Source organism: Erythrolamprus reginae, chromosome 2 (assembly GCF_031021105.1).
Source record: "Erythrolamprus reginae isolate rEryReg1 chromosome 2, rEryReg1.hap1, whole genome shotgun sequence".
Lineage (NCBI taxonomy): Eukaryota > Metazoa > Chordata > Lepidosauria > Squamata > Dipsadidae > Erythrolamprus > Erythrolamprus reginae.
The window spans coordinates 78,813,202-78,839,443 of record NC_091951.1 but is presented as its reverse complement, the minus strand read 5'-3'; the positions used below and the strand labels follow the sequence as shown (position 1 = coordinate 78,839,443).

The following is a 26,242-nucleotide window of genomic DNA, read 5'->3' as shown; positions in this document are numbered from 1 at the left end:
TGGGCCCCACCAAACAATATTGTTTAGTTGACGGGACCTGGAGAAGGCCCACTCTGTGGGACCTAACTGGTCGCTGGGATTCGTGCGGCAGAAGGCGGTCCCTGAGATAATCTGGTCCGGTGCCATGAAGGACTTTATAGGTCATAACCAACACTTTGAATTGTGACCGGAAACTGATCGGCAACCAATGCAGACTGCGGAGTGTTGGTGTAACATGGGCATACTTAGGGAAGCCCATGATTGCTCTCGCAGCTGCATTCTGCACGATCTGAAGTTTCTGAACAGTTTTCAAAGGTAGCCCCATGTAGAGAGCATTACAGTAGTTGAGCCTCGAGGTGATGAGGGCATGAGTGACTGTGAGCAGTGAGTCCCGGTCCAAATAGGGCCGCAACTGGTGCACCAGGCGAACCTGGGCAAACACCCCCCTCGCCACAGCCGAAAGATGTTTCTCTAATGTGTACCTTGCTGCTGCACCATGTGGGTGCTCAAGCATGCATGCGCAGTGCTAAAACTCCAGCTTCTGCACATGTGCAGAAGTGAAAGACAAGATGGCAGTGCCTATGGTGCCGTTGAGAGAGCCAATTCGGGGGCATGTCCAGCTGGCCATCACTGCCTGTTCTATAGAACTGGTCTGAACCAGCAGGAACCCACCTCTGGTTGCAACCCATAGAGGCCATGATAAAGCATGAGTAAAAGTTGCACAAATTTTTGTGCTTGCACATGATGTGCTGAATTGTTTTCAGCAGTTGCTCCCAGTTTTCCTGGAAAACCCCACAGTAAAATCACAATTTTACTAAAATAGTTGCTTCTATAAAAAGCAAATATCAGTCCAAAATAAATATGGAATGGGCACAGGAGCGTCTCAAAAATCCATATTTTAGGAATTATGAAAAACTAAGCAAGCTCACTCTTCAGATATTAACTTTGCTAATTTTTAATGAAATAATATTTTATAAAATTGTGAATGCTTGGTTTATCAGCTTCAGTTATTAGAAGAGTATACAGGTAATCCTTGTTTAGCTGGGATTGGTTTAGTGACCTTTCACAGTTTTACAACGGTGGTGAAAAATTAATCTGTGAGACGAGTCCTCACATTTATAACCTTCTCAGGTCCATAAAAAGCAAACAGAAGCTGTAAATAAGACCATAAACACAGTTGCAGTTGCACTTGGCCACTCCTTCATTTAACAACCAAGTTTCTGATGCCAACTGTAGTTGCTAAATGAGGACTACCTGCATTCCTGTCTTGGCCAATCTTAGCCCCCTCCCATCACTGGTTATATTCATGTGGTCGGGGGTGTCACTCCAATGTTACATGATCATAGAACTGCATTGTTTGAGAACCCCTGGCTTCAAAAGAGCATTTTTTGTGTGTAATTGTTTCCCTTCATTCAGACAAGCACAGAAAGGGATGGTTTTTCCATACATCCTTGCATTCCAGAAGCTTGCCAAAGTACAGTGCCCATAACAGTTTTTAAAAGTTGAAATTTATCAAATTTATCACCGTCACAAACATATCACAGTACGGTATATTTCCACTTGCTGCAAGAGCAACAGTGAACTCGTGGCCTGGATGTGAACATCCATCCACCTGACTTTTTTCCCTGCAGGATGGATCAACAGTGTCCCAAGGGCTGGTGGGGGAATCCAACATGTGGGCCCTGCAACTGCGATGCGGCCAAGGGATTTGACCCGGACTGTAATAAAACCAACGGGCAATGTCATTGTAAGGTGAGGGGAGAGATATGCCTGTTTTGGAACTCTCTGCCATCCATAGATTCTGATGCAACATACAATTCACTTGCCCATCACCTGCAGTATTGCCTTTCATCTCCATTCTTGGCTCTTCGTTCACCTTCCATCCATACCTGGCTTTGGGGTCTACATCTTTCCCTGATGTCTACTCTCTGTCTCTTCTCGGTTCTCTTTTTGGAACCCGTGTGGGCTCTGCTCACTGGGTTCCCGTCCACCTTCCTTTCTTCCTTCTCCTCCCAGCCTGTCTTTCTGCCATGTCAGCACATTACTCCTTGTCCTCAGTCCAATGTCGCAGGACTCAGAAAAGAGGTCTAAAGTGGTGGAGTGTCCCGTGGGAAGGAATCCTTAGGGAAATGGCTTGTCATTCTGATTCCTCAAAATGGGGATGGGTGATATCTGAATGCACGGTGGGAACTCCAAAGGGTCTGACTTCTGTTGTTTTTTTTCCTGTAATGTCAGAAGAATCTGTCTGTGCTGCTTTTTATATCTTCCTAATCTTACTGGTTGGATTGGCTATCATAACTTTCCTAATAATGGCCCTCTTTTTATCCCACCAGGCCTCCCCATTTCTCCTGCTGTTTCACTAGGCTCCTTGTTTTGGCCCTTTCCCCCCTGCCTGCAGTCTTGTCAATCCTTCCCCCCTACTGCTCCTCCTCCTGTGACCCAGCTCTCTAACCACCTTCCCCGCCCCTCTCCCTTCTTCCAATAGGAATTCCATTACCACCCTAAAGGGAGCGACACCTGCCTGCCTTGTGACTGCTATCCCATTGGCTCTTCCTCACGGTCCTGTGATCAGGAAATGGGCCAGTGTCACTGTCGGCCAGGTGTCATCGGCCGGCAATGCAACAGTTGTGATAATCCTTTTGCAGAGGTGACTCCCAGTGGCTGCCGGGGTGAGTGTGTGCTGAAGATGGATAGATAGATGATAGGTAGGTAGGTAGGTAGGTAGGTAGATGGATGGATAGAGAGAGAGAGACAGACAGACAGACAGACAAACAATGATAGATGATAGATAGATAGATAGATAGATAGGTAGATAGATAGATAGATAGATAGATACGTACATACATGCATACATAGACAGACAGACAATGATAGATGATAGATAGATAGATAGATAGATAGATAGATAGATAGATAGATAGATAGATACGTACATACATGCATATATAGACAGACAGACAATGATAGATGATACATAGATAGATAGATAGATAGATAGATAGATAGATAGATAGATAGATAGATAGATAGATACGTACATACATACATGCATATATAGACAGACAGACAATGATAGACAGACAGACAGACAGACAGATGATATACAGACACACAAACAATAATAGATACACAGATGATAGACAGACAGACAGAGAGATGGTGGACAGGCGGACTATTGCAGTGAGGTAATTGGTGAGAAGCATTCTTTCTCCCTATCAAACAGGAGAGTTTACCAAATAAGCAGTTTTGCCTTTCTCATTCCTATATTTTTTCTGCAGCAAGAAATTCCAGAACATCTAACATTATGATCCAAAGGAAGAAATATATATCAGTGGGGGGAAAGCCCCTAGCAGTTGATAGAGGTCTCTAGAAGAAACAGTGTGTGGTTCATTTCCTTTCATGAGCCAATGGCTCTGGCACATATAAATAGTAGAGCCACACAGTTATCTTAGAATGGTTCTTCACAAGAACAGCTTTGGTCAATCAGCTTAAAATTAAAAACATAGAATGAAAGGGTTGGAAGCCATCTTAGAGATCATTTTAAGTCTAAAATATCTGATGTACTGTCTTTAGTATTTCATTTTATGGGGAAACCAGGCCCAATAATTAACATAGGTGAAGACTATTTTCACATAGTGAGAAAAAAGAAACACATTACCCAAAAGAAGGCTTGTAAGATGCCCAGAATTATTGCTGCGGAGTCAGGTGGCTTCAAATTTGAAAAACCAAATTTGAAAAAATACATGCATGGACATACATATGGCACACTGTAATTGGTATAACTGATATTAAAATACAATGTATTTTATTTTAATGAGAAATAATGTAATAAGGTACTTGCTTAGATATGCAAGTACTGTGTGTGTGTTGATGAAGGGCTTTGACACCCCTCTTATTCTCCATTCCTTGGGAATCTTTAAAATACAGAATAACAGAATTGAAAGGAACCTTAGAGGTCTTCTTGTCAAATCCACTTCTCAAGCAGGAAACCCTATACCATTTCAGACAAATCTCCACTTCTGGAGGCAAACCATTCCACTAATATCCCACTAATCTCTCTTTGCTAAGCTTACATACATTGCTTCTTGTCTTACCCTCAGGTACTTTGCAAATAGGTTGAGTCCTCCTCTCTAAGGACAGCTCCTCAAATATGGGAAGATTGCTAACATGTCATACACTTGTCCTTCTTTTCTTCATTAGACTAGTAGACTGACTAATAATGTGCACTGGCTAGCCCTTCAGCTGGGACAAAGGTTGGAAACACTCTACATGTAGCTCAGTTATAACTCCACATAGTCTGAGCCAGCATAGACAAGATAAGGGAGTTCAGCAACATTTAGAAGCTACAAGTGCCACACTTCTAAAATGGGAATGTTTTCAAATAGGAGGGTGGCTTTTCTAAAACAGAGATAGCTACTCTAGCTATGTATTTTCAATACAGATAACATAGAACACCAGGCCGAATCAGTATATTTGTTTCCCGAGGACAAATTACAGAAAATTCAGTCTTTTGGTAATTTATATCTCTCTTTAAAAATAACTACTTTTAACCATTTCCCCAAGACTCTTATTTTTGAAAAACTCATTTGTATTAAAGATTTTTTTTCATCCTTCAGTTCACTTACAATACATATTCTAGCTGCAAGAAATATACACAAACAAAATGTATGTTTCTAATTCCAGAAAGTAGAACATCAGGGTTTGATTGTTTGTTTTGCATCCTAATTATTAGAATTAGAATTATTTTATTGGCCAAGTGTGATTGGACACACAAGGAATTTGTCTTTTGTGCATATGCTCTCAGCGTACATAAAGAAAAATATAGATTTGTCAAGAATCATGAGGTACAAGACTTAATGATTGTCACAGGGGTCAAATAAGCAATGAAGAAACAATCAATATTAATAAAAATCTTAAGAATACAAGCAATAAGTTACAGTTATCCGGTCATAAGTGGGAGGAAATGGGTGATAGGAATGATGAGAAAAAAACCTAATAGTAATAGTAGTGCAAATGTAGTAAATGGTTTGACAGTGTTGAGGGAATTATTTGTTTAGCAGAGTGATGGCATTCAGAAAAAAACTGTTCTTGTGTCTAGTTGTCTCGGTGTGCAGTGCTCTTTAGCGACGTATTGAGGGTAGGAGGTTTATTCAATTTATTCTAAATATTTCCCAAATAAATTTTGGATTTAATCTTAATGTCTCCATACTTTTTTCAAAATAACATAAGTTGGTTTTTGAAGAGGTTTCTCCCTGTCCCTGCCTTGTGAGAATGCTGTTCTAGGGATGACCACTTATTTGCTTTCTCTGTTTCATTCCACAGTACTCTATGATGCTTGTCCTAAATCTCTGAAAGCTGAAGTATGGTGGCCTCAAACCAAGTTTGGTCTGCCAGCTATACTGCCTTGCCCAAAAGGTTCACTAGGTAAGTGCTTTCCTGTGGTAATAAAGTTTATGGACAGAAGAGCTGCATCCCACTGGATTTCAGCTTTATTAAGGAACTACACTACACCTTCCTTTTTCACTAAGGCAGTACATGTCTTTCTTCCCTTCTTCTTTCAGCAATGCCCTAATTGTCAGCCATTATTATTATTATTAATATACTGTAGGTTTGAAGGAATTGGAGTTTGTGAAATAAAACCCAAGCTGTCTTCCTGCCAGTGAACAGCAGGAAACAGAGAACTGTGTTAGTGAGGCAGAAATAGCTTAGAATAAGTTCATCTAGAATACTAACTTCTCCTTTATTTATTTGATTGATTGCTATGGTCAATGGTACCATATTGTTGATTATGAACTCATCCTAAATCTCACAAGGATTAAATTTAGCTAATATCTCAATAAGCTCTCAGTAGCAGAGGTACGTCTATCCTAACTAAACTACCTTCTTCTCTTATCTTACTACTCTCAGAAGCAGGGAGTAAGATGGCAATAGCCATTCAAGCCCCTATTAAAGCCACTGCACCAGTCATGGTTGCCATTAGCAAGGAAGCCTGGTGGTAAAAGGATTTATTAGTGTGAGGCCTCTAAGCTTTTTTTATATTTGTGCTGTTATTGTTGGCAACATGATGCCATCTTGGTCTCTACATGGGTCAAATTTTCACATTTTTTCACTTCCTGTGCCACCTCCTTTTTGTTCTTAGCCATGATGTGAGGGAATAGCAATAGTACTTAGTAGTACTTAATAGCTATTAGCACTTAGACATATAGCTTCATAGGGCTTTATAGCACTCTCTACAGAGTCCAACAATCTAGGCCCTCATTTTACTGACCTCCGAAGTATGGAAAGCTGAGTCAACTTTAAGCCAGCCAGGATCGAACTCCCGACAGTGAGCTGAGTTAGCCTGTAATATTGCATTCTAACCACCATGGCTCCTGGACTGCACTAAATTGGACAATTAGACAAAACACTATATGCATTCCCAAATCTGGGTTGCATTGATACTTCCTTAGGATAGCTTGGTCTGTTAGGCTCAGGAACAAGATATTTCATCCCCTGCTCCCAAAACACACTCTCTTCAGAATGTTTACCAATAATAATAATAATAATAAGACTCCTCAGGGCTGCTCACAACAATAATAAATATTACAATGGAACAAATCTAATATTAAAAAAAGAAAAAACATATAAAACCCCATCATTTAAAACCATACATACCAAACATAAAATATAAAATCCTGGGGGAGGTGTCTCAGTTCCCCCATGCCTGGCGATATAGGTGGGTCTTAAGTAATTTGCGAAAGACAAGGAGGGTAGGGGAAGTTCTAATCTCCGGGGGGAGTGGATTCCAGAGGGCCGGGGCCACCACAGAGAAGCTCTTCCGCTGGGGCCCGCCAAACGACATTGTTTAGTCGACGGGACCCAGAGTAGGCCCACTCGGTGGGACCTAATTGGCTGCTGGGATCCGTGTGGTAGAAGGCGGTTCCAGAGGTATAAACCAATAGGTAGTATACCAACTACCAATAGGTAGTATAATCATCCCATTTAACCCATTGCTTGCTTAAATCAAGAAATATTTGGGAGCTGGAATCCCGTGTTGGTTCACGCCACTAAATGTTACCCAGAAGTCGGAATTTCCCACAGTACTAAAACCCATTCCAGGGAAGGTCATTCTCCATCAAATATATTGTTTGAAAAGCGTTTAATGTTGTCCCTTCTCTCCACATTTTTCTTTTGTGCAGGTTTGCGAGGTACAGGTAAGGCCTATGGTTCTCTCCTTTTTCCCCTACTGCTTTGTCAGCACTGCTCTGTGTGGCTTTTCCATTCCCTGCTCCTGCCTAAGGCACCCTCAGATCCACATTTCCCTCAAATCAAATGTTCCACGGGCTGCCAGCTCTGCTTTGATTGCCTTGCCTGGCTCTGGCTTCTTTGTAATCCTGCCTGACCTTCAGCTTCTTTACCTTGTCACATAACACTAATCTGCGGAAAATCCCTTGTAGTCATCTGCAACCTGCTCACGCTTGTTTGTAATGCCTTGATGCTTTTTATGGATTGAGAGAAATTTTAATTGGGTGGGAAAGTCTGGAGTTTTCACCGATGGATGTCATATTTTGGTGGTGGATGCATTTGGTTTCCCTGCTTGCTTATGGCTCTGGTTAAGAGAAAAGTGACATTTCGCGCTCAAATGTTATTGAAAACTTGATGAAGTTACTAAGCAAGGCTTTCATGAGGAAGTGAGCAGCTTCCTATAGTACTGGCTGTCTTAATTTCAACTGGTTAGGAAAAGTAGAGAAATTGCTGTTTTGTAAACTCAGTTTTGGACACCATTATCTCCTTCATATTTTAACAATAAGGATATTTTCTTTAGGCTAGATTAAGGATGGTTGTTGCTTTTCTGCTGAAAGCCTTTTTCTTCTCGACCATTTAAAGTTTCTTTTAAAATTGTTGGGAGTTGTTTTGTGACCAAATTGTGCAGTACAAGTTTTGAGTCTGTAAAATCCCAGAATAAGTCTTTTATCGGTTTTATGAAGGTGGTTCTGCATCTCATTAAAATGTGGCAAATACAGTATCTTTCTACAGTGGTCTTGCTGCTGAAACTAATTGCATCCTAGGCACAATTAAATAAATTAAGTATAACGGTCTGCTGTATCCTGATATTACGTAAACATAATATCCTATGTTCTCTTCAAGTATGTGGAATCCAGTACTTTCTTCCAATAGCATGGTAGCTGAGGATGATCATTTATTTATTTACTTACTTACTTACTTACTTACTTACTTACTTACTTACTTACTTACTTACTTACTTACTTACTTACTTACTTACTTACTTATTAGATTTGTATGCCGCCCCTCTCCGTAGACTCGGGGCGGCTCACAACAACAATAAAACAATTCAAGACAAATCTAATAATTTAAAAACATTTAAAAAAAACCCATTGGGAATTGTCCTTGGGAGGCAGAACCCACAGCCACTCCGTCTTATCCGGGTTGAGTTTGAATCTGTTGACACCCATCCAGACCCCAACAGCCTCCAGGCACCAGCACATCACTTCCACTGCTTCGGTGACTGGATCATGTTAGATTTCTACATCAATTTAGAAGCCAGACTGGAGAAATCTGGTTCTTATAGTATTGGCATATTTCATTCACTGCTGCATGTTAAAAAAACCAACTCTTAGAGGGAAAACATATTTCCAATTCAGGGGTGTCAAACTCAAGCCCCATGGGCCGAATCCAGCCGGCAATGTGGTTGGACGCAGTTCACGGGGCCATCCTGGAATATATAACGGGCTGGCCCGTATCGCTTCAGCCCGGTCTACCCATGTTGCTTCAGCCTGGTCTACCTGCATCGCTTCAGCCCACTCTACCCATATCACTTCAGCCGGCCTACTTGCATCGCTTTGGCCCAGTCTACCCAATGCAAAGAGAAAACATGCCAGCAGTTTGGGGCGTGGCATCAAGCTCGCCACGCCCACCCAGTTGCCCACACCCAGTGAGTGGCATCAAGCAAAAATTGCAAAATTAGCTGGCTGCCACATGGAAATTTTGAGGGCTCCTGAATAGTAGCAATAAATCAGTGTGGCTGCTTTGGTTTGCGATTAGCCTGCTGAATAGTTTTCTGAACAGAGTTTAAATGTGAGAGCAGAAATCCATCATTTTATTTATTAATTCAATTTTATTTAATTATTTAATTTATATGCTGACCAACTCCCAAAGGACTCTGGGCAGCTTTAAGTATGTGCTTGGATCCATCATGCTTGACCCTAGCACAACGTACATATTTCAACTTGTAAAGCAGCAAAGTGACCTGCCATGTTTCGAATTAACAAGGACTCAACTGTTCTTGTATAAATATCTTTCCCATCTACATCATTGCTCAATACACTTCCAGCACCCCTGATGGGATAGCAGATGGTGCAGCCCATGCACAAAATGTTGCTGTTTCTGATACTGTTTTAGGAATGCCACAGTGCTCCCATTAGGCACCTATGCTGCTTTTATAGATAGATATAGAAGGGGTGCATGTTCTATTTTTGTGATGCTGGCGATGTTTAAATATTCTAGAAAGCTGCATGGCCTATGTCACAGATTTGGACAATTGCACCCTTGCATCCAATGTTGTTGGGTAAAAATCAATTTCTAGGGATCGTGATTTGGCAAGAGTAACTGTGTTTAACATCTTATGCTTCAAATTGTCGAGTTCTATTGCATCATTAATACTTATGGATGGAAATGTGAGGCTGCACTCCCAGTATGGATGCTAACATGTCATGTGCACCTGTCGTATCTGTTCAATCATTGGACTTGCTACATTGAGTGGCAAAGTCTAGAACCTAGAGTCGTTTTCTCTTTTTTCTAGAATTCTAGTGATGTTGGTACTTGTAGCAGGCACCTTATTCATGTTAAAGTGAATATTTTATTTTATTTATTCTATTTATTAGATTTGTATGCCGCCCCTCTCCGTAGACACGGGGCGGCTCACAACAGTGATAAAAACAATACATAATGACAAATCTAATAATTAGAATCTAAAATAGCAATTATACATATAAAATCTAAAAAAGAAACCCCAGTAAATAAAAGCATACATACAGTCATATTGGGCACAGAAACTACATAGGCAAGGGGAAGTGTCTCAGTTCCACCAAGCTTGACGACAGAGATGGGTTTTGAGGAGTTTACAAAAGGCAAGGAGGGTGGGGGCAGTCCTAATCTCTGGGGGGAGCTGATTCCAGAGGGTCGGAGCCGCCACAGAGAAGGCTCTTCCCCTGGGTCCCGCCAGACGGCATTGTTTAGTCGATGGGACCCGGAGAAGGCCAACTCTGTGGGACCTAACCGGTCGCTGGGATTTGTGCAGCAGAAGGCAGTCTCGCAGATAATCTTGTCCAGTGCCATGAAGGGCTTTATAGGTCATAACCAACACTTTGAATTGTGACTGGAAACTGATCGGCTACCAATGCAGACTGCGGAGTGTTGGAGTAACATGGGCATATTTGCTCTCGCACCTGGTACAACATGCCATGACAGCAATAGTAGGATAGAGGGATACGGGCACAAGGAAGCGATGTTTTGAGTTTGTCTAGAATGCATGAAAACACTTCCCTCTTTTTAAAAAAATCCCATAGCTATGTACATCTAGAGACAGATTTCTAGCACTCTCTTCAGTGGTGGGTTGCTACCAGCTTAGACTGGTGGCAGAAATTTGGCCCCATTTGCCAAACTGGTAGTGATGGCCGGCTTGCCATACCCTCGAACCGGTTCCCTGGTCACCGCTGCTTGAACAGCGGCTGGCAATGAACCCTCTGCACATGCACAAAGGCTTCTGAGCATGCGCAGAGAGTCAGCACCCGGATGTAACGCAACGCACGTACTTCCGAATCGGTAGGGAAGGTAAGAGAAACCCACTCCTGACTCTCCTGCATAGTTCCTTTTGAACATACTACATAATCTCTCCCCTGATTTACTCAGTCTGAGACAAAGATTAAGTTTCAATCAAGAGAGTGTTCACTATTAGTGATGGGCGAACCAAACCCACACAATTCGGGTCCGTACCAAATTTTGCAGTGTTCAGTATGCCGAATACGAACCCAAATTTTTTTCAAACTTCAGGCAAAGTTCGGGGTCGTGTTTGGCGTTCGGAGCTTTGACATCACCGGCAGGTTGCTAAGGACGCCAAGGTGATCACTTCCTGGATTCCATGGAATCCAGGAAGTGATCACCTTGGTGTCCTTAGCAACCTGCCGGTGACCTCAAAGCTCCACCCCTGGAATCTCTTCATGGGAGGGATTCCCCGTTCGGGTTCGAGTTCGGTTCGGGTTCAGCCGAATTTTGCATAAAGTTCATCCAAACTTGCCGAACCCGAACACCGTCGGGTTCGCCGATCACTATTCACTATATTTAAAATGAGCTACATCAGCAATAAAATATTACTAACACTACTTTAACTAAACATACCAATCAAAGATTTTTGCTATGGAATATGTGGAATATGTATTTTTGAATTTCAGTAGCATTTGACCTTGATCTAAATGTAGGGAATGCAGGTTTTCTTTTGGCAAATCCGATTTCAGTAAGATACAGTTTATTCTCAAGCATACACAAATTGGGGGGGGGGGAGGTAGCATTCATAGACTGATTTTTAAAAATAGCAAGTAAATATATGTGTATTCAGTAAAGCTTCCAACAGTTTTGAAAGAAATTATTGGAAATAGCAGGTTCACATATCAAATGATATTTGTTCTTTATTTTTCATTTTATTTCTTGCCACTAAATACTTAGAAGGTATTGTGCGATATTGTATCTTAGACACAGTATTGGTAACATGATGAATAAGTTCATTTCTCAGTCATTCTCCTAGCATGATAATTAAACCCAGCATTTGGGACAGTCTCATAAAACCTAAATTAGTGGAAATGAAATCAAAGCTGCCATCATAGCAAGCAACATACAGCTGCTGCTGAAGTATGTGGTCCTTCAATCCTCCTCTGGATCTGTTCCCTTCATTAGTTGGCTTTTAGGATAAGTGAAATTGCCAAAATGCCTTTGCCAAAACCACACTCTTGGTCTGGTGTTGTTGTTTGAGCCCTGACTATCGTTTCCTGTGCAGCAACCGCAGGAAAAGAGCCTTTCCAATTAGCACTTGTGAGGTTCCACTTTTAAGTTGAGGTTTTGTCTTGACTCAGGTGCAGCAATTCGATATTGTGACCAGGAAAGAGGCTGGCTGGAACCGGATCTGTTCAATTGCACTTCACCTGCTTTCAAGGAGCTCTCAACATTGGTATCTGTCTCTCTCTCTCTCTCTCTCTCTCTCTCTCTCTCCCTCTCTCTCTCCCCCCTGTCTCCCTCCCTCCCTCTTTGCTCCTTTCTCCTTCCTTCTCTCCGTTCATCTGTTTTCCCCCATACTGTGCTTTTCCAGATATATGGTATTTATATGAGACACCCTAATTTAGTTGGGAAACATGAAAATTATTTCTGTAAAACCAAGGTTGTGGGAACTGGGCAAATCGGTTCTATTAGCAGTCCAAGCGGTGGTTGTTAGTACAAAGAAAGCATTCAAAGCACAAAGCTTGTCTTTGAGGTTGAAACGGATGAGGCTATAAACTGTGCCTTCTTGGGAAAACAAATTCACCACTCAGTTGAGTCCCAAAAGGCAGTTAATCTGAAATTGGGAGAGCAGAAAACTGTCTCCCTGCATAGAGCCTCTTCTATTTCTTTTGTATAATTAGCCAGATATTTATGTTGGATGAGGGCATTTGAGTAATACGGGGGAATTTAGCTCCCACAATGAGATGATTGTCTGAGGACACCCCTTGAAAGTCCAATATTTATATTAACCAGCATATGTCTCATTTGTCAGCTTATCAATGCTTACTGTATTAGTAAGAGGAAGGGCAAGGGTAACAAAAATAAATATATTTAATAGCAACAGAAGTAGTCCTCAACTTTCTACCACAATTGAGCCAAAAGTTTCTGTTGATATATGAGACATCTGCTAAGTGAATTTTACAAGCTTTCTTGCCACAGTTGTTAAGTGAATCCCTGCAGTTGCTCGGTTATTAACCCAGTTGTTAATTAAACCTGGCTTCCCCATTGGCTTGGCTTTTCAGAAGGTTGCAAACGGGGATCACATCACCCCGGGATACTCCAACTATCATAAATATGAGTGAGTTGCCAAGTATCTGAATTTTGATCATATTGACTGTGAAGATGCCGGAACTCCTTCTAAATTCTAAAATGAAGAATTATTTTTTATGGGCTTTTCAAAAAGGTAGCAGGAAGGCACGTCCCCTCTATCTAAAGTTAAGATGGCTCCAACCGAGATGGCTATTACCAAAGAAGGTTTAACCACAGAGTCCTTGTTGGTTCGATTCCTTGGCATTGGGACCATCATCAAACTATCTCTCCCAAAACTTAATGGGCAAGGAAGTTCAGCTCAGATAATGAGATCTCAAAAATATTCAGGCCTTGAATGATACATTTTATTTATTTATTTATTTATTTATTTATTTATTTATTTATTTGGAATACTGTGTTCAGTTCTGGAGACCTCACCTACAAAAAGATATTGACAAAATTGAACGGGCCCAAAGACGGGCTACAAGAATGGTGGAAGGTCGTAAGCATAAAACATATCAGGAAAGACTTCATGAACTCAATCTGTATAGTCTGGAGGACAGAAGTAAAAGGGGGGACATGATCGAAACATTTAAATATGTTAAAGGGTTAAATAAGGTCCAGGAGGGGAGTGTTTTTAATAGGAAAGTGAACACAAGAACAAGGGGACAAAATCTGAAGTTGGGGGAAAGATCAAAAGCAACATGAGAAAATATTATTTTACTGAAAGAGTAGTAGATCCTTGGAACAAACTTCCAGCAGACGTGGTTGGTAAATCCACAGTAACTGAATTTAAACATGCCTGGGATAAACATACAGTATATCCATCCTAAGATAAAATACAGAAAATAGTATAAGGGCAGACTAGATGGACCATGAGGTCTTTTTCTGCCGTCAGACTTCTATGTTTCTACTGATGGCAGAAAAAGACCTCATGGTCCATCTAGTCTGCCCTTACACTATTTCCTGTATTTTATCTTAGGATGGGTATATGTTTGTCACAGGCATGTTTAAATTCAGTTACTGTGGATTTACCAACCACGTCTGCTGGAAGTTTGTTCCAAGCATCTTTCAGTAAAATCTTGGCCAGATTCAGGGTGTAATTCCTTGCTCAATGACAATACATGGCTTGAAAAGTGATGACCGGCGTCTCAGAAGCCAACTGATAATAAGTGCAGTTCCCGTGGTATTTTCTGCCCACAATATATATCAGAATCCAGATTTCAGATTTCCATCAGTAGCTTGAGAAGTTTCTTTTATCTCTGTTTAATGTTCCCCTGTGTAACGGAGGACATGGAGATAAAAATTCACTTCTGAGAGGTAAAGAGAGAATAATACCTTCTTCTTATTTTCTGTTCCAATAGCTGGAAAGCCTGGAGAAGAATGAAACAGAACTGAACACCATAGAAGCAAAAAAGCTGGCTCATCAACTACGGGCAGTGACGGAGCAGATGGAGTCCTACTTTGGGAATGATGTTCATATTACCTACCACCTGCTCTCCCACTTGATGGCCTTTGAGAGCAGACAACATGGTTTTGGGCTGACTGCTACCCAGGATGCTCACTTCAACGAGGTAGGAACGCCCTTTCAGTTGTGATATTGTAAAAGTGGCATGGAATCCCATTAAGTAGGCTTTTCCATTGAAGAACAGTGTGGATATTCATGTAGAATTTGAGCCCAGAATATGCTACTGATAGCAGACCTCTAGGAATTCAAAATAATGTGTCCTATCAGCTGTGCTATATAGTTATTTCTAATGCCTTAAGAATCCTTGAGCCGGGGGAATTTTTTGGTTTGTATTGAAATGCTTATGATAACATTTATTTATATTGGTATATAAATCTACAGACGAATCCTTTATGTCAGGCATGCCAAACTTGTGGCCCGTGGGCTGGATGCATCATCTGCTGGCCATCCCCACCTCTGTTTTTAGCAAAGGTTGGGGGAAGTTTGCGATATGTCACATAATGACAATATGACGGTGAAAGTTTGACACCCATGCTGATATTAAACTAGTGGCCGTTAACTACAGCAATTGCTGTCCTACAATTCCCCAGAATTCTGCTTTTTCTCCTGTAAACAATATTTCTGTGCTGCTAAATATAGTTTTTATAGTTTTGGAGTTTAGTTTACAATATAGTACAAGTCGTCATATAAAGATACAAAATGCAATTAAAATCCAGACACTCTAAAACCAAGGGAAAATGGAAATAGCAAAATCCATATAGGTGATCTAAAAAGAACAGAATTTCCCTCCTAGGAATACCTGGGAAAAATCATTTTTTGTCGCCCCATTCCAAGCACATTGTAGGTGCCGCAAATTAACTTGGAAAAGGCATGTCACAGTCTTTACCTAGTAGCTTCATTCTACTAAGAAAATGTTGATTAGACTTGGCACCCTGACCTCAAGTTTAAATCCTTTTAAGAATAGTTTTATTTTTCATTACTTATTTGCTTTCATCTAGCAGACCAGATCTGGTTGCTTTAGGTTTCCATAATTTTCAAAGACTCCAAATAAATACCATGTTTCCCCAAAAATAAAGTATCTCATATTTTTTTAACTCTGAAATAAGTGTTTGGCCTTATTGTCATGTATTCAAAAGCCCAAATGGCTTATTATCAGGCAATGTCTTATTTTGGGGGAAACAGGGTATCTATAGGTGTGGAGAAGACTGGCTAGGCAATTAGAAATTGTTATATAAAAACACTATAACCTGGTAGCTTGCGTTGTTGGTTTGCTTATCTGTGAGATCTTTTTTTAAGCAATTGGCCTCTTTTTTCTAATTGAGATACTATTTTTCTTTTTCATACAAAATGATTACATGCTAAGACCAAAAGGAATCTGTTGGGAACAACATTTTTCTTTTGTTTGGACAAGATGTTTAGAAGGCCAAAACTTTCAAAAAGTTTTGTTTTGTGTCATCAAACTTGTTAAGGATGGGGGTTATTTTTAGCTTAGCAAAATGTCCAGGAGTTTCTAGTGAAATGCATAGAAAGCTCTGAGATGCAATGCTATCCATCACCACCACCGCACACAAAAAAAGCCATGTTGTCTTGAAGGTAAAAGGTGACTTAATAGAAAAGAACAAGCATTTCTGACCGGGATTCTTATAAAGTCTCAGAGTAGTAGGATTAAATTTCATTTTAAAAAGCTCACCAGTTATTATTCTTCCAAAAGAGTAACTTCTAGGGATCCCATTTTACAAATTAACTGAAGAGAGAAATGTATACATGCAATCCTATGATATTCATCCAGACGCAAGTTCCACGAGTCAAATTAAATTTATTTCAGTTATGTACTACCGAAGAGCAGTGGAATGTTCAAAATTTAGAAACTTTTCATAGCAGAGTCTGGTTGTGGGACTAGGGCAAAAGACATATTGAATCTGGTCAATATGAATCTGTGAAGCCTTCCTGAGCACCCTCACAAAAGAAAGACATTATAATTGATTAATTTTTTTAGATGATCTGTCAATGTTTAAGATGTGTGGCATTCTTAAGGACGGCTGGGGGATTCTGGAAGTTGAAATTCACACATCTTAACATTGCCAAGGTTGAGGAAACTCTGGTCTGTATTGTCTCTGTGATTGAAAGTGGTGGAGAGTGTGGTTATATTGATTGAAATCCACATAAACGTTGGTCTTCTCTTTAGAACCTCCTCCAAGCTGGCAGCTCAGTGCTTGCACTGGAAAACCAGAAGCACTGGGACACGTTGTTGCAGAATAACCAGGGAACTGCAGCTCTGATGGAACAATTGAAGAACTATTCGGGCACTTTGGCCAGCAACATGAAGCTCACCTACCTCAATCCTGTTGGCGTGGTGACCCCCAATATCAGTAAGTAGAAGCCAGGAAGAAATCTTCACCTCGTAGCTTTTAAATAATACCTCCTGGATGCCTCTTGAGGTCAGTAATGAACTGATTGGGCTTCTCTAGCAATCTATGACTGTGGACCTCTTGGCTGTCATGCATCTATGGATTTGTTGAACTGTTCAATGCTAGGATACAACATGACTTTTAAAAGTATTGTTGAGGATTCCCTTGCATTTTTATCAAAAGCGAGCACACAGGATGATTATTTGAATGGAACTGGAAAAGCGAAACATCTCAACCTGTTTCTAGAACATGGAATGAAGGGTCCATTAGATGTTTATTTATTTATTAATTTATTTATTAATCAAATTTATATGCCGCCCCTCTCCGCAGACTCAGGGTGGCTAACAACAGTAATAAAACAATATAAACAAATCTAATATTTAAGTTAATTTAAAAAGAAACCCCAATTTAAGAGACCAATCATACATACAGACATACCATGCATAAATTTTTTATAAGCCTAGGGAAAGGGAATATCTCAATTCCCCCATCCCTGACAACAGAGGTGGGTTTTAAGGAGCTTACGAAAGGCAAGGAGGGTGGGGGCAACTCTGATATCTGGGGGGAGTTGGTTCCAGAGGGCCGGGGCCGCCACAGAGAAGGCTCTTCCCCTGGGTCCCGCCAAACGGCAATGTTTAGTCGACGGGACCCGGAGAAGACCCACTCTGTGGGACCTAACCGGTCGCTGGGATTCGTGTGGCAGAAGGTGGTCCCGGAGGTATTCTGGTACGATGCCATGAAGATCAAGAAGAAGTGGGAAAGGAACAGTGACAGCCACTCTTTCTATACAATAGCCAGCAAAAATGGTGATAGTTCCAGTCAGCTGGCCCAGATCAAAGAAACTAATTTACAATTTGTTGCTTTGTCCACATGAGACTGCCAGCCTGATATTTGCAAAGTGATGCTGTATAGATTCCATAGGGCATTGCTTTCCCTTTGCTTTAGGGAATTGCTCTCCACGCTTGTATTGTAGCCATAAGAATGCTTGATTTGTGGAACTGCAAGGCAGATGCATCATTTAGAACAGATGGATGAATTCATGGCAGGATAGAAATAGCAATAGCACTTAGAGACTGCTTCACAGTGCTTTTACAGCCCTCTCCAAGTGGCTTATAGAGTCACCATAATATTGTCCCCAGTAATCTGGATCTTCAGGATCCTGAGGAATCAACTGTGTAGGAGGGAAGGAAGCCGAATCACAAATGCAGCACTGCACCATTGTAATGCAAACTCCACTCCTTTCATGTTGGCATTGAGGTATTGCACACATGTATGAAAGGGGCAGATATTGCTTGAGAGTGATGCAAGGTTTTGATGAATGCTTCCAATCCTATACAGTAATCCCTCGCTACTTCGTGGTTCAACTTTTGCAGATTCGCTACTACACGGGTTTTCAAAGGGGGCTTAAATCCATTAAATCCATTGAAAATTTTAAATCCATTAAAAATTCATAAAATTCTTCTACAGTACTACAGTACTCTATTAAAGAAACTGGTAGGATATCACATGTAGTTCCAGCTGAGAAACATTATAGAATGACTGTTTAATGCAAAGGGTGGGTTTTAAAGGTCCAAATACTCATTAAATACATAAAAAATTATCTTTCCTCTCTACTTCACGGAAATTCATTTTTCACGGGTGGTCTTGGAACGCATCCCCCATGAAAAACGAGGGATCACTGTAGACGCTTCTGTCGTAGCATATAAAGCTCAGTCAGTGGAGATCAGACTTGGACAAGCTTCACAAGTACATATTTATTCTTAGTGTTGTGGGCAAACTTCTACAAAGTGAAAGTCGCTTCCAGAATTATTTTTAAATGTAGACGTGTACATATTCATACCCCACAGGGGTAACTTCAGTACAGTGATACCTCGTCTTACAAACGCCTCGTCATACAAACTTTTCGAGATACAAACCCGAGGTTTAAGATTTTTTTGCCTCTTCTTACAAACTATTTTCACCTTACAAACCCACCGATGCCACTGGGATGCCCCACCTCCAGACTTCTGTTGCCAGCAAAGCACCCGTTTTTGCACTACTGGGATTCCCCTGAGGCTACCCTCCATGGGAAACCCCACCTCCAGACTTCTGTGTTTTTGTGATGCTGCAGGGGAATCCCAGCAGGGGAATCCCAGGAATGCAAAAACGGGCGCTTCGCTGGCAACGGAAGTCTGGAGGTGGGGTTTCCCAGTGAGGGGAGGCTCAGGGGAATCCCAGCAGCGCAAAAACGGGCGCTTCGGCTGGCAAAAGGGGTGAATTTTGGGCTTGCACGCATTAATCACTTTTCCATTGATTCCTATGAGAAACATTGTTTCGTCTTACAAACTTTTCACCTTAAGAACCTCATCCCGGAACCAATTAAATTTGTAAGACAAGGTATCACTGTACTCAAATGTAAAGTGTTCCTAAGCAAACTACAGTCTCACACATTTCTCACATCTTATGCAATCATGTCATCCTTGTCCCTGACTATCCCTGGCCTTGTGTAAATGTGCAATTTGTATGAATCCAAATACCTCCACTATGCTCTGCAATCTGAGCAGAAAGCTGTCCTCGGGATCAAGAAATACAAATGCTGTTATCCATTAGACTTCTGGCCGAACATATGGAGATTGAGATTATTAGAGTACACAGGCTTGGTGCTTGGCCCTGCTCTCTCAACACACACTTGGACGAATGCCTAAGGAGGGTTAGACAGACTGGAAATTATTTCATTTCTATTTTTATCAAAATACATATTTGAGTGCAGGACTTCTATTTGGCTGATTTAACAAATTAAAAGAGTTGGAAGGGACCTTATAGGTCATCTAGTCCAACCCCCTGTTCAAGCAGGAGATCCTACACCATGTCTGACAATCTCTTCTTGAGAGTCTCAAGTGATAAAGATCCCACAACTTCCGAGGGCAAACTTTTCCATTGGTTGATTGTTCTCACTGTCAGAAAGTTCCTCCTTATTTCTGAGTTGAATCTCTCCTTGATCAGTTTCCATCCATTATTCCTTGTCTTTTAAAAACATCAACACAACATCATCAAGTTAAAAACATCAATACAAATATCCATACAGATGCCAATGTAAATTTCTGAAATATAAATATTTTCGTGCAGTTTTTTCAAGTCTGCACACTTCTTGTTCTAGTTCTAGGCACTTACCTGTGTTTAAATCAGAAGATGGCATTGTCTCTCAGACTTAATGCCTAAGGCCTTTTTTTCCCCTTTCCCCCCTCACAGTGCTCAGCATTGATCGCATGGAGAATCACACTCATCTCAGAAGACGCTATCCACATTATCACAGTACCCTCTTCCGTGGCCAGGCCATGTGGGATCCCCATACCCACATAGTCCTCCCCCACTCCATCCTTACTCCCCACAAAATAGAAGGTAAGTGACAGTTTTTTCTGAACTCTACCAGGCATGATTTTTTTTAAAAAAAAAAACCTGAAAGAAAAGCCTCATTTTCAGCATCCTTCCCAAAATTTGCGTTAGAAGCTCTTCTTTCTTGTTTTGTTGTTCTATATGCCATGGAGTTCTCAGCAGTGGGGGTCCTGACCCCTTTGGGGGTCAAATGACCATTTCACAGGGGTCATATAAGACCATGGCAAAAGACAACTTTCCCATGGTGTTAGGAACTAAAGTTTCTATTCTGGCTTCTTGGAACATATTTTTAAAATCTGACCAGGTGTTTACAGTGGGGGTGTCCCTCTGACCTTCCTGCCAATCAGCTTACAGATCTGTTGGGAGAATTGGCGCTAGACTTATGGTTGGGGGGTCACCACAGCATGAGGAACTGTATTAAGGGGTCGCAGTATTAGAGAGTTTGTGAACTACTGCCATAGAGGAAAGGAAATAAAAAGTTGATGATTTTCATGTCTCTTTTGGACACTAAGAATGAGCTGCGATTTCTTGCATAGGTGATTAATAGCTCATGAGCCAGAGGCTATGTCAGCCATTAAAGAAGGTCCTAATTGAAATGCTGGTCCCTGATTGGGAAGTACCACCTACTCAGCCGTATAGCATTTATTTGGCAAAAAGGCTTTGCAGAGTTTTGAAAAATCATTTTATTTCAGAATAGCTGAATCTGGCCTCTTATGCCTCCACAGAATACATCTGAGATCTGAATATACAACCAACTTATCCCATCTGGAACTACCTTCCAGATGTGTTAGACTAGATCTCCCATCTTCCCCAGTCCAACACATCAGGAGCAGGCAGGTTGGGAAGGTTGATTTTAAGATTCTTGGGAGATAACCCACCGACAGTCTCAGGTCTTTCCTTCCTTAGCCTTTGTCTTTCTTCAAAGGCAACTGTGCTATTGATTCCTTCTTGTTTTGCTGTCTTGATTCCAGTGCCCACCATGACTATAGCTGCATCAATTAATACGGAGGCCAATGTCACAATGGAAAGTCCTCCCCCCAAGCATTCTCTGCGAGAACCTGAGCCTGCTGTAACCATCCTCATTCTCATAATTTATCGCACTCTTGGTGGACTTTTGCCTGCCCGCTACCAGGTGGATCGGCGCAACCTTAGGTATGAGTCTTCCTTCTCTACTGAGCTCTTTGCATGTTCCTACCAACTTTAAATGCTTGTGACTTGTTTTATGGATAAAGGCAACTTGTTTGTGATCACCAATATCCCAATTAGATTGTTGTGACGCTGGATATCAGTATCGCTGTCTGAAACAATCCAGCCTTCATGGTGTTGCCAAGTAACAAGGCTTCTTGGTTCCATACAGGTTGCCCAAAAACCCTGTGATGAACTCCCCCATTGTGACTGTATCTCTGTTCAGCAACCACACTTTTCTGCAGAACAATTTGGAGGAGCCACTCATGCTAGAATTCCGCCTGCTTGAGACAGCCAACCGCAGCAAGCCCCTCTGCGTTCAATGGAATCACTCTAGCCAGTAAGTTGACTGTGTCCCTCTTTAATAGAGCCATGTACCCATGTTTCTTCAGGCTTCTGGAAAGATTTATGAAAGCCATGGTTCCAGATTATTGTCCTTCAAGAAAGAAAACATAGATTCTACTCTGTTGTTCCCCCTGCTAGTCTTTTCCAGATAAATTGGACTACAAATCCCATTGCTTGCATGTAACGCATTAATTGCTATATTGAATGGGTATTGCTATACTGAATTGGTATGATGTCTGTGGAAAATGCTTATTACTGAGTTCTCCTCTAGTGCAATGATCTCAGATTATTGGAGTTGGAAAAACATTAAATTTGAATAATCTCCAGAGAATGAGAACTGCTATGTATTGGGACTCACAGCAGTACAAACAGTATCATTTCTGATTTCCAGAGTTTAAACATTTTACTGATAAGGGAAATCCCAACATGTAGAATTTTTTTTGGACATATAGATATCTCGAGAAATTTGACGGGAATTATGATACTCCTTAGAATTGTAAGGATATAAGGAGGTGGGATGGCATCGTAGGCCAAGATATATGTGAAAAAATACAGGTCACTAAATATTGAAATCCTGTTGAATGCACCTGGATAAAAGCAAAAGGAATTAAAGTAAAATACCAATGAGGTAATTTACTACACAAGTTTACTACAGACAGAAGATGGAGCAATTCCATGAGGAACAGTTGGAATATTTTCCAAAAGTATTAAACAGAAATAGTAGGAAAACAAGAAAACTATTTTGGTTCACTTATAGTCGTAAGTGATTAACTAACTATACATAAAATAGAAAGAGACATTAATAATGAAAGATTACAAATTGCCAGGTCAAATATGCAGGGACAAAATTAACAAGGCTAAAGCACAAATTGAGAAATTATAACCACCTTATGTATTTTATCCATTTCCAGATTGAAATAGGTCTTGATTTATTTAGAGTTTCTAAAATGATTTGGATTGCACTGAATGTGGAAACAATATCGGAAAAAGGGAAGAGGATTCTAAAAAGTTATTGGCTTCTAGATTTAAACCAGATTTAAAAGATTATACCACTCATTTGGAATGCAGATGGAAATGTCTATACAGATTTCAAACTCATTAATTAATATCGTGAATTAAATTGAAAATTGAGTTTAATTTCGGTCTGCATAATAACAATTACTTATCAACAGAAAGGGAGATAGATTTGCCTTCTTTTGTATTTTTTTAAAGTGTGCTTTGGGTTTTTGTCTCCTGTAGACTATAGGTGTAGAGTGAATTAAGATAGCACAGTGGCAAGATTATTGGTTCTCTTTGGTCTCACCTGTGGAATCCACTCTGTTTAATCAATCAAATTAATCAAATCCAGGCATTTGACTGCTAGAAGCCTCAACTCAACTTCTAGTATTTTCCAGCTAATTGAGGTCTACCCAGTTGCTAAGGTTCAGAAACACTGACTTAACCTGTGATAAGTGAAGCCATATCCGACATAAATTACGGTCATTGTCTTACATTCATCACTGTATTTGTACTGTGATGTATGCCTGTCTCTAAAAAAAAAAAGAATCTTTCCTTTGAATTGTATCATTTTACGGATTTCTTTGTAACTGTAGGATTGACCCCGCTGGCTTCTGGACAGCACGAGATTGTGAACTTGTGCACCGCAACACCACTCATGTCCGCTGCCATTGCTCCCAGTTTGGTACTTTTGGGGTGCTGATGGACAGCTCCCACCGAGAGGTAACTGGGCTTCTTCAAGCAAAGAGCACCTGCTCTTTAACAACACATGAAAAGTGTTTTTATCAGGGACGAAGAATTTGCCCCAGTAGAGTACATGTTCACTTCAATTTATAACCATTCATTGAGCAACCATTCAAAGTTACAATGGTACTGAAAAAAGTTACTACAACCAGTAACTTACAACTGTTGCAACATCCCACTGTTGCGTGATCAAAATGGCACTTGGCTTGTATTTATGATGGCTGCAGTCATATGATTACAGTTGTGATCCCTCCAACCAGCTAACAACAAGCAGCCAATGGGAGAAGTTTGATTCTCTTAATGACTGCGTGATTCATTTAACCATTTCAATGATTCACTTAACAACCCTGGCAAAAAAATGGTCACAACCTACTTAACAGCTGCCTTGCTTAAAAACAACAATTCATGTCTCAATTGTGGTTGTAAATCAAGGTGTACCTGTAAACATAGAATATATTTGGTCCCTCATGTACTTACTGGTTTGATGTTGAACTAAATTTACTACATAGGATGAGAGAATGTTCAACGTCTTCCTTTCACCATGTAATATTGAACCATTTTTTCACCCCACAACCTTGTTACATTTATTATTAGTAGTATTATTGCAGGAGGGGGAGGGGGGGAAACCCCTTTAACAACATTTGTTGTTTAAGGTCATTGGGCAAAACACAATTCACTTCCATTCACAATTTTCACTTTTGGTTATAAAATCAGAACTTTGTGTATCCACTGTATTTAAGTGTTATGTTGCATCTCACTTGGTTCTAAAATAACAGAGCTGAAAAAAGGACATACTGGAAGTTAGGTTGATGACAGTTAAAAAATTAATAATTTTAAGGATGATGGATGTAAGTGTGAAAAAAACCCAGTAAGCAACATCACCTTATCATTATGAAGAGAAAGACGAGATGTATTAACACACTTGTTCAATTGGTTTTATCAAAACTTAAATTTAGAATTAGACTTTCTCCTGAGTTGTCTCCTTTTGAAATTGGTGTGTTTGTGTGTATGTGTGTGTTTGTGTGTGTATGTTTCCTGATCTGTCTTAACTATATAGTTGTCATTCTTGAATAGGACATGTATCTGAATATAAAATGCATATTCTGTCATGTCTTGTTCACTTAAAAAATTATAACTGACACTTTTGTTCTACTTGCTGCATCCATCACCATTTATCATTCTTTGTGACGCATATGTATTTTTCATTTGCAAAGTTGTTACCAGACAATTTATTATTAGAGATCGAAATATTTTAAACAAAATATAGATGGAGTTATACCTCAGCAGGTGGCAGCACCTGCCTGGCCTTTCCCAGGTCTTTCCCCTGAACTGGTTTAAGCCTAGTTAGCCCTTGAGTGGGAAGCTAGCAGAAAACATCAAGATCAAAAGCTAGCCTGAGAAATCAAAGAGACACCCCTGTGAGAAGATAGCGGCAAACCACTGCTACATCATTGCTAAGAAAACAACATGGAAGTGTCCACAAACTTGCCAGTAGTCAAATTTGACTTGAAAGAAGCATTGCATTTTAATACGAAGCTTTATTTTAATGGGTTTAATGGACTGTTTTCTTCATTGTTGTGAAATAATGATTTTAAGATGTTGGTGTAATAGACATCTATGTCTAGCTGACTTGTCCTCTTGTGTTTGGGTTTTTTTTTCTTATAGCAACTGGAAGGTGACTTGGAGACGCTGGCCATTGTGACGTATTCCTTGACATCTCTTTCTCTTCTATGTCTGCTGCTGACCTTCTTCTTTCTGATATGCCTGAAAGGTCTCAAGTCCAATACTCGGGGAATCCATTGCAACATTTCTGTCACTCTCTTCTTCTCTGAGTTACTGTTCCTCTTCGGTATCAATCGTACTGAAAATCAGGTGAGGTAGAACAAAGATGAGAAGCAAAAGTCCTGGTGGGTAACATATTAGGAATCAAATGGGAGCTTCATTGGATGAAAAACAGTTGGCCAAACAGTGATTCTCAACCTTTCTAATGCTGTGACTCCTTAATACAGTTCCTGATGTTGTCCCAACCATATCTCTAGTGCCAATTCTCCCAACAGAGCTTTAAGCTGATTGGCATGGAAGTCAGAGGGACACCCCAATGCCTGGTTGGTCAGATTGTAAACATATGTTCCAAGGGCCAGAATAGAAGCTTTATTTCCTAACACCGTGGGAAATTTGTCTTTTCCCATGGTCTTAGGTGATCCTGTGAAACAATTGTTTGACCCCCAAAGGAGTCCCGACTCCCAGATTGAGAACCACTGGCCTAAGAAGACCTCATTTCCCAGAACTTGAAAAGTAGGAAATTGGGGTTATGAAATTAGTGAGTTAGACTGACACTTGTGCTAATTAAACAAATTGCTCATATATTGAAATGTCTACATAAATCTGTCAACACATTCCCAGATTGTGCATTTAAATTTATTAGACATTCAATTTTATCTAATATTTTGAAATCCTCATTCAGTATCTAGCAGTCTCTGCAGCTAGCTATGATTATGCCCAAAAGATGATGTCCATGGTGATATCATGCATAAATGTTGTGATTACATACTTGGAGTTTGATGTTTGACACAAGGATGTGAAATCATGATACACATCTGATCATTTTAGTTAAATATTTTAGCAAACTTATGCTCACCAGAAATGACTCTTGCTCCTGATTCTCCTTCGTAGCTGTCAGTACCAAACATCA

The 26,242-nt window shown here is 40.5% G+C and overlaps 1 protein-coding gene across 1 annotated transcript in view; it reads left to right on the top strand.

Annotated features, from left to right (window-relative positions):
* CELSR3 (cadherin EGF LAG seven-pass G-type receptor 3) overlaps positions 1–26,242 on the top strand; it is a 121,867-nt gene that overhangs the window by 73,204 nt on the left and 22,421 nt on the right. Inside the window, exons 14-25 of the mRNA XM_070738412.1 lie at positions 1,611–1,731; positions 2,465–2,648; positions 5,302–5,403; positions 7,158–7,172; positions 12,102–12,196; positions 14,397–14,606; positions 16,686–16,869; positions 20,137–20,286; positions 21,252–21,432; positions 21,638–21,805; positions 23,403–23,529; positions 25,216–25,422. Coding sequence (XP_070594513.1) covers positions 1,611–1,731; positions 2,465–2,648; positions 5,302–5,403; positions 7,158–7,172; positions 12,102–12,196; positions 14,397–14,606; positions 16,686–16,869; positions 20,137–20,286; positions 21,252–21,432; positions 21,638–21,805; positions 23,403–23,529; positions 25,216–25,422 — 1,744 coding nt within the window. The remainder of the gene's footprint in view (positions 1–1,610; positions 1,732–2,464; positions 2,649–5,301; positions 5,404–7,157; positions 7,173–12,101; positions 12,197–14,396; positions 14,607–16,685; positions 16,870–20,136; positions 20,287–21,251; positions 21,433–21,637; positions 21,806–23,402; positions 23,530–25,215; positions 25,423–26,242) is intronic.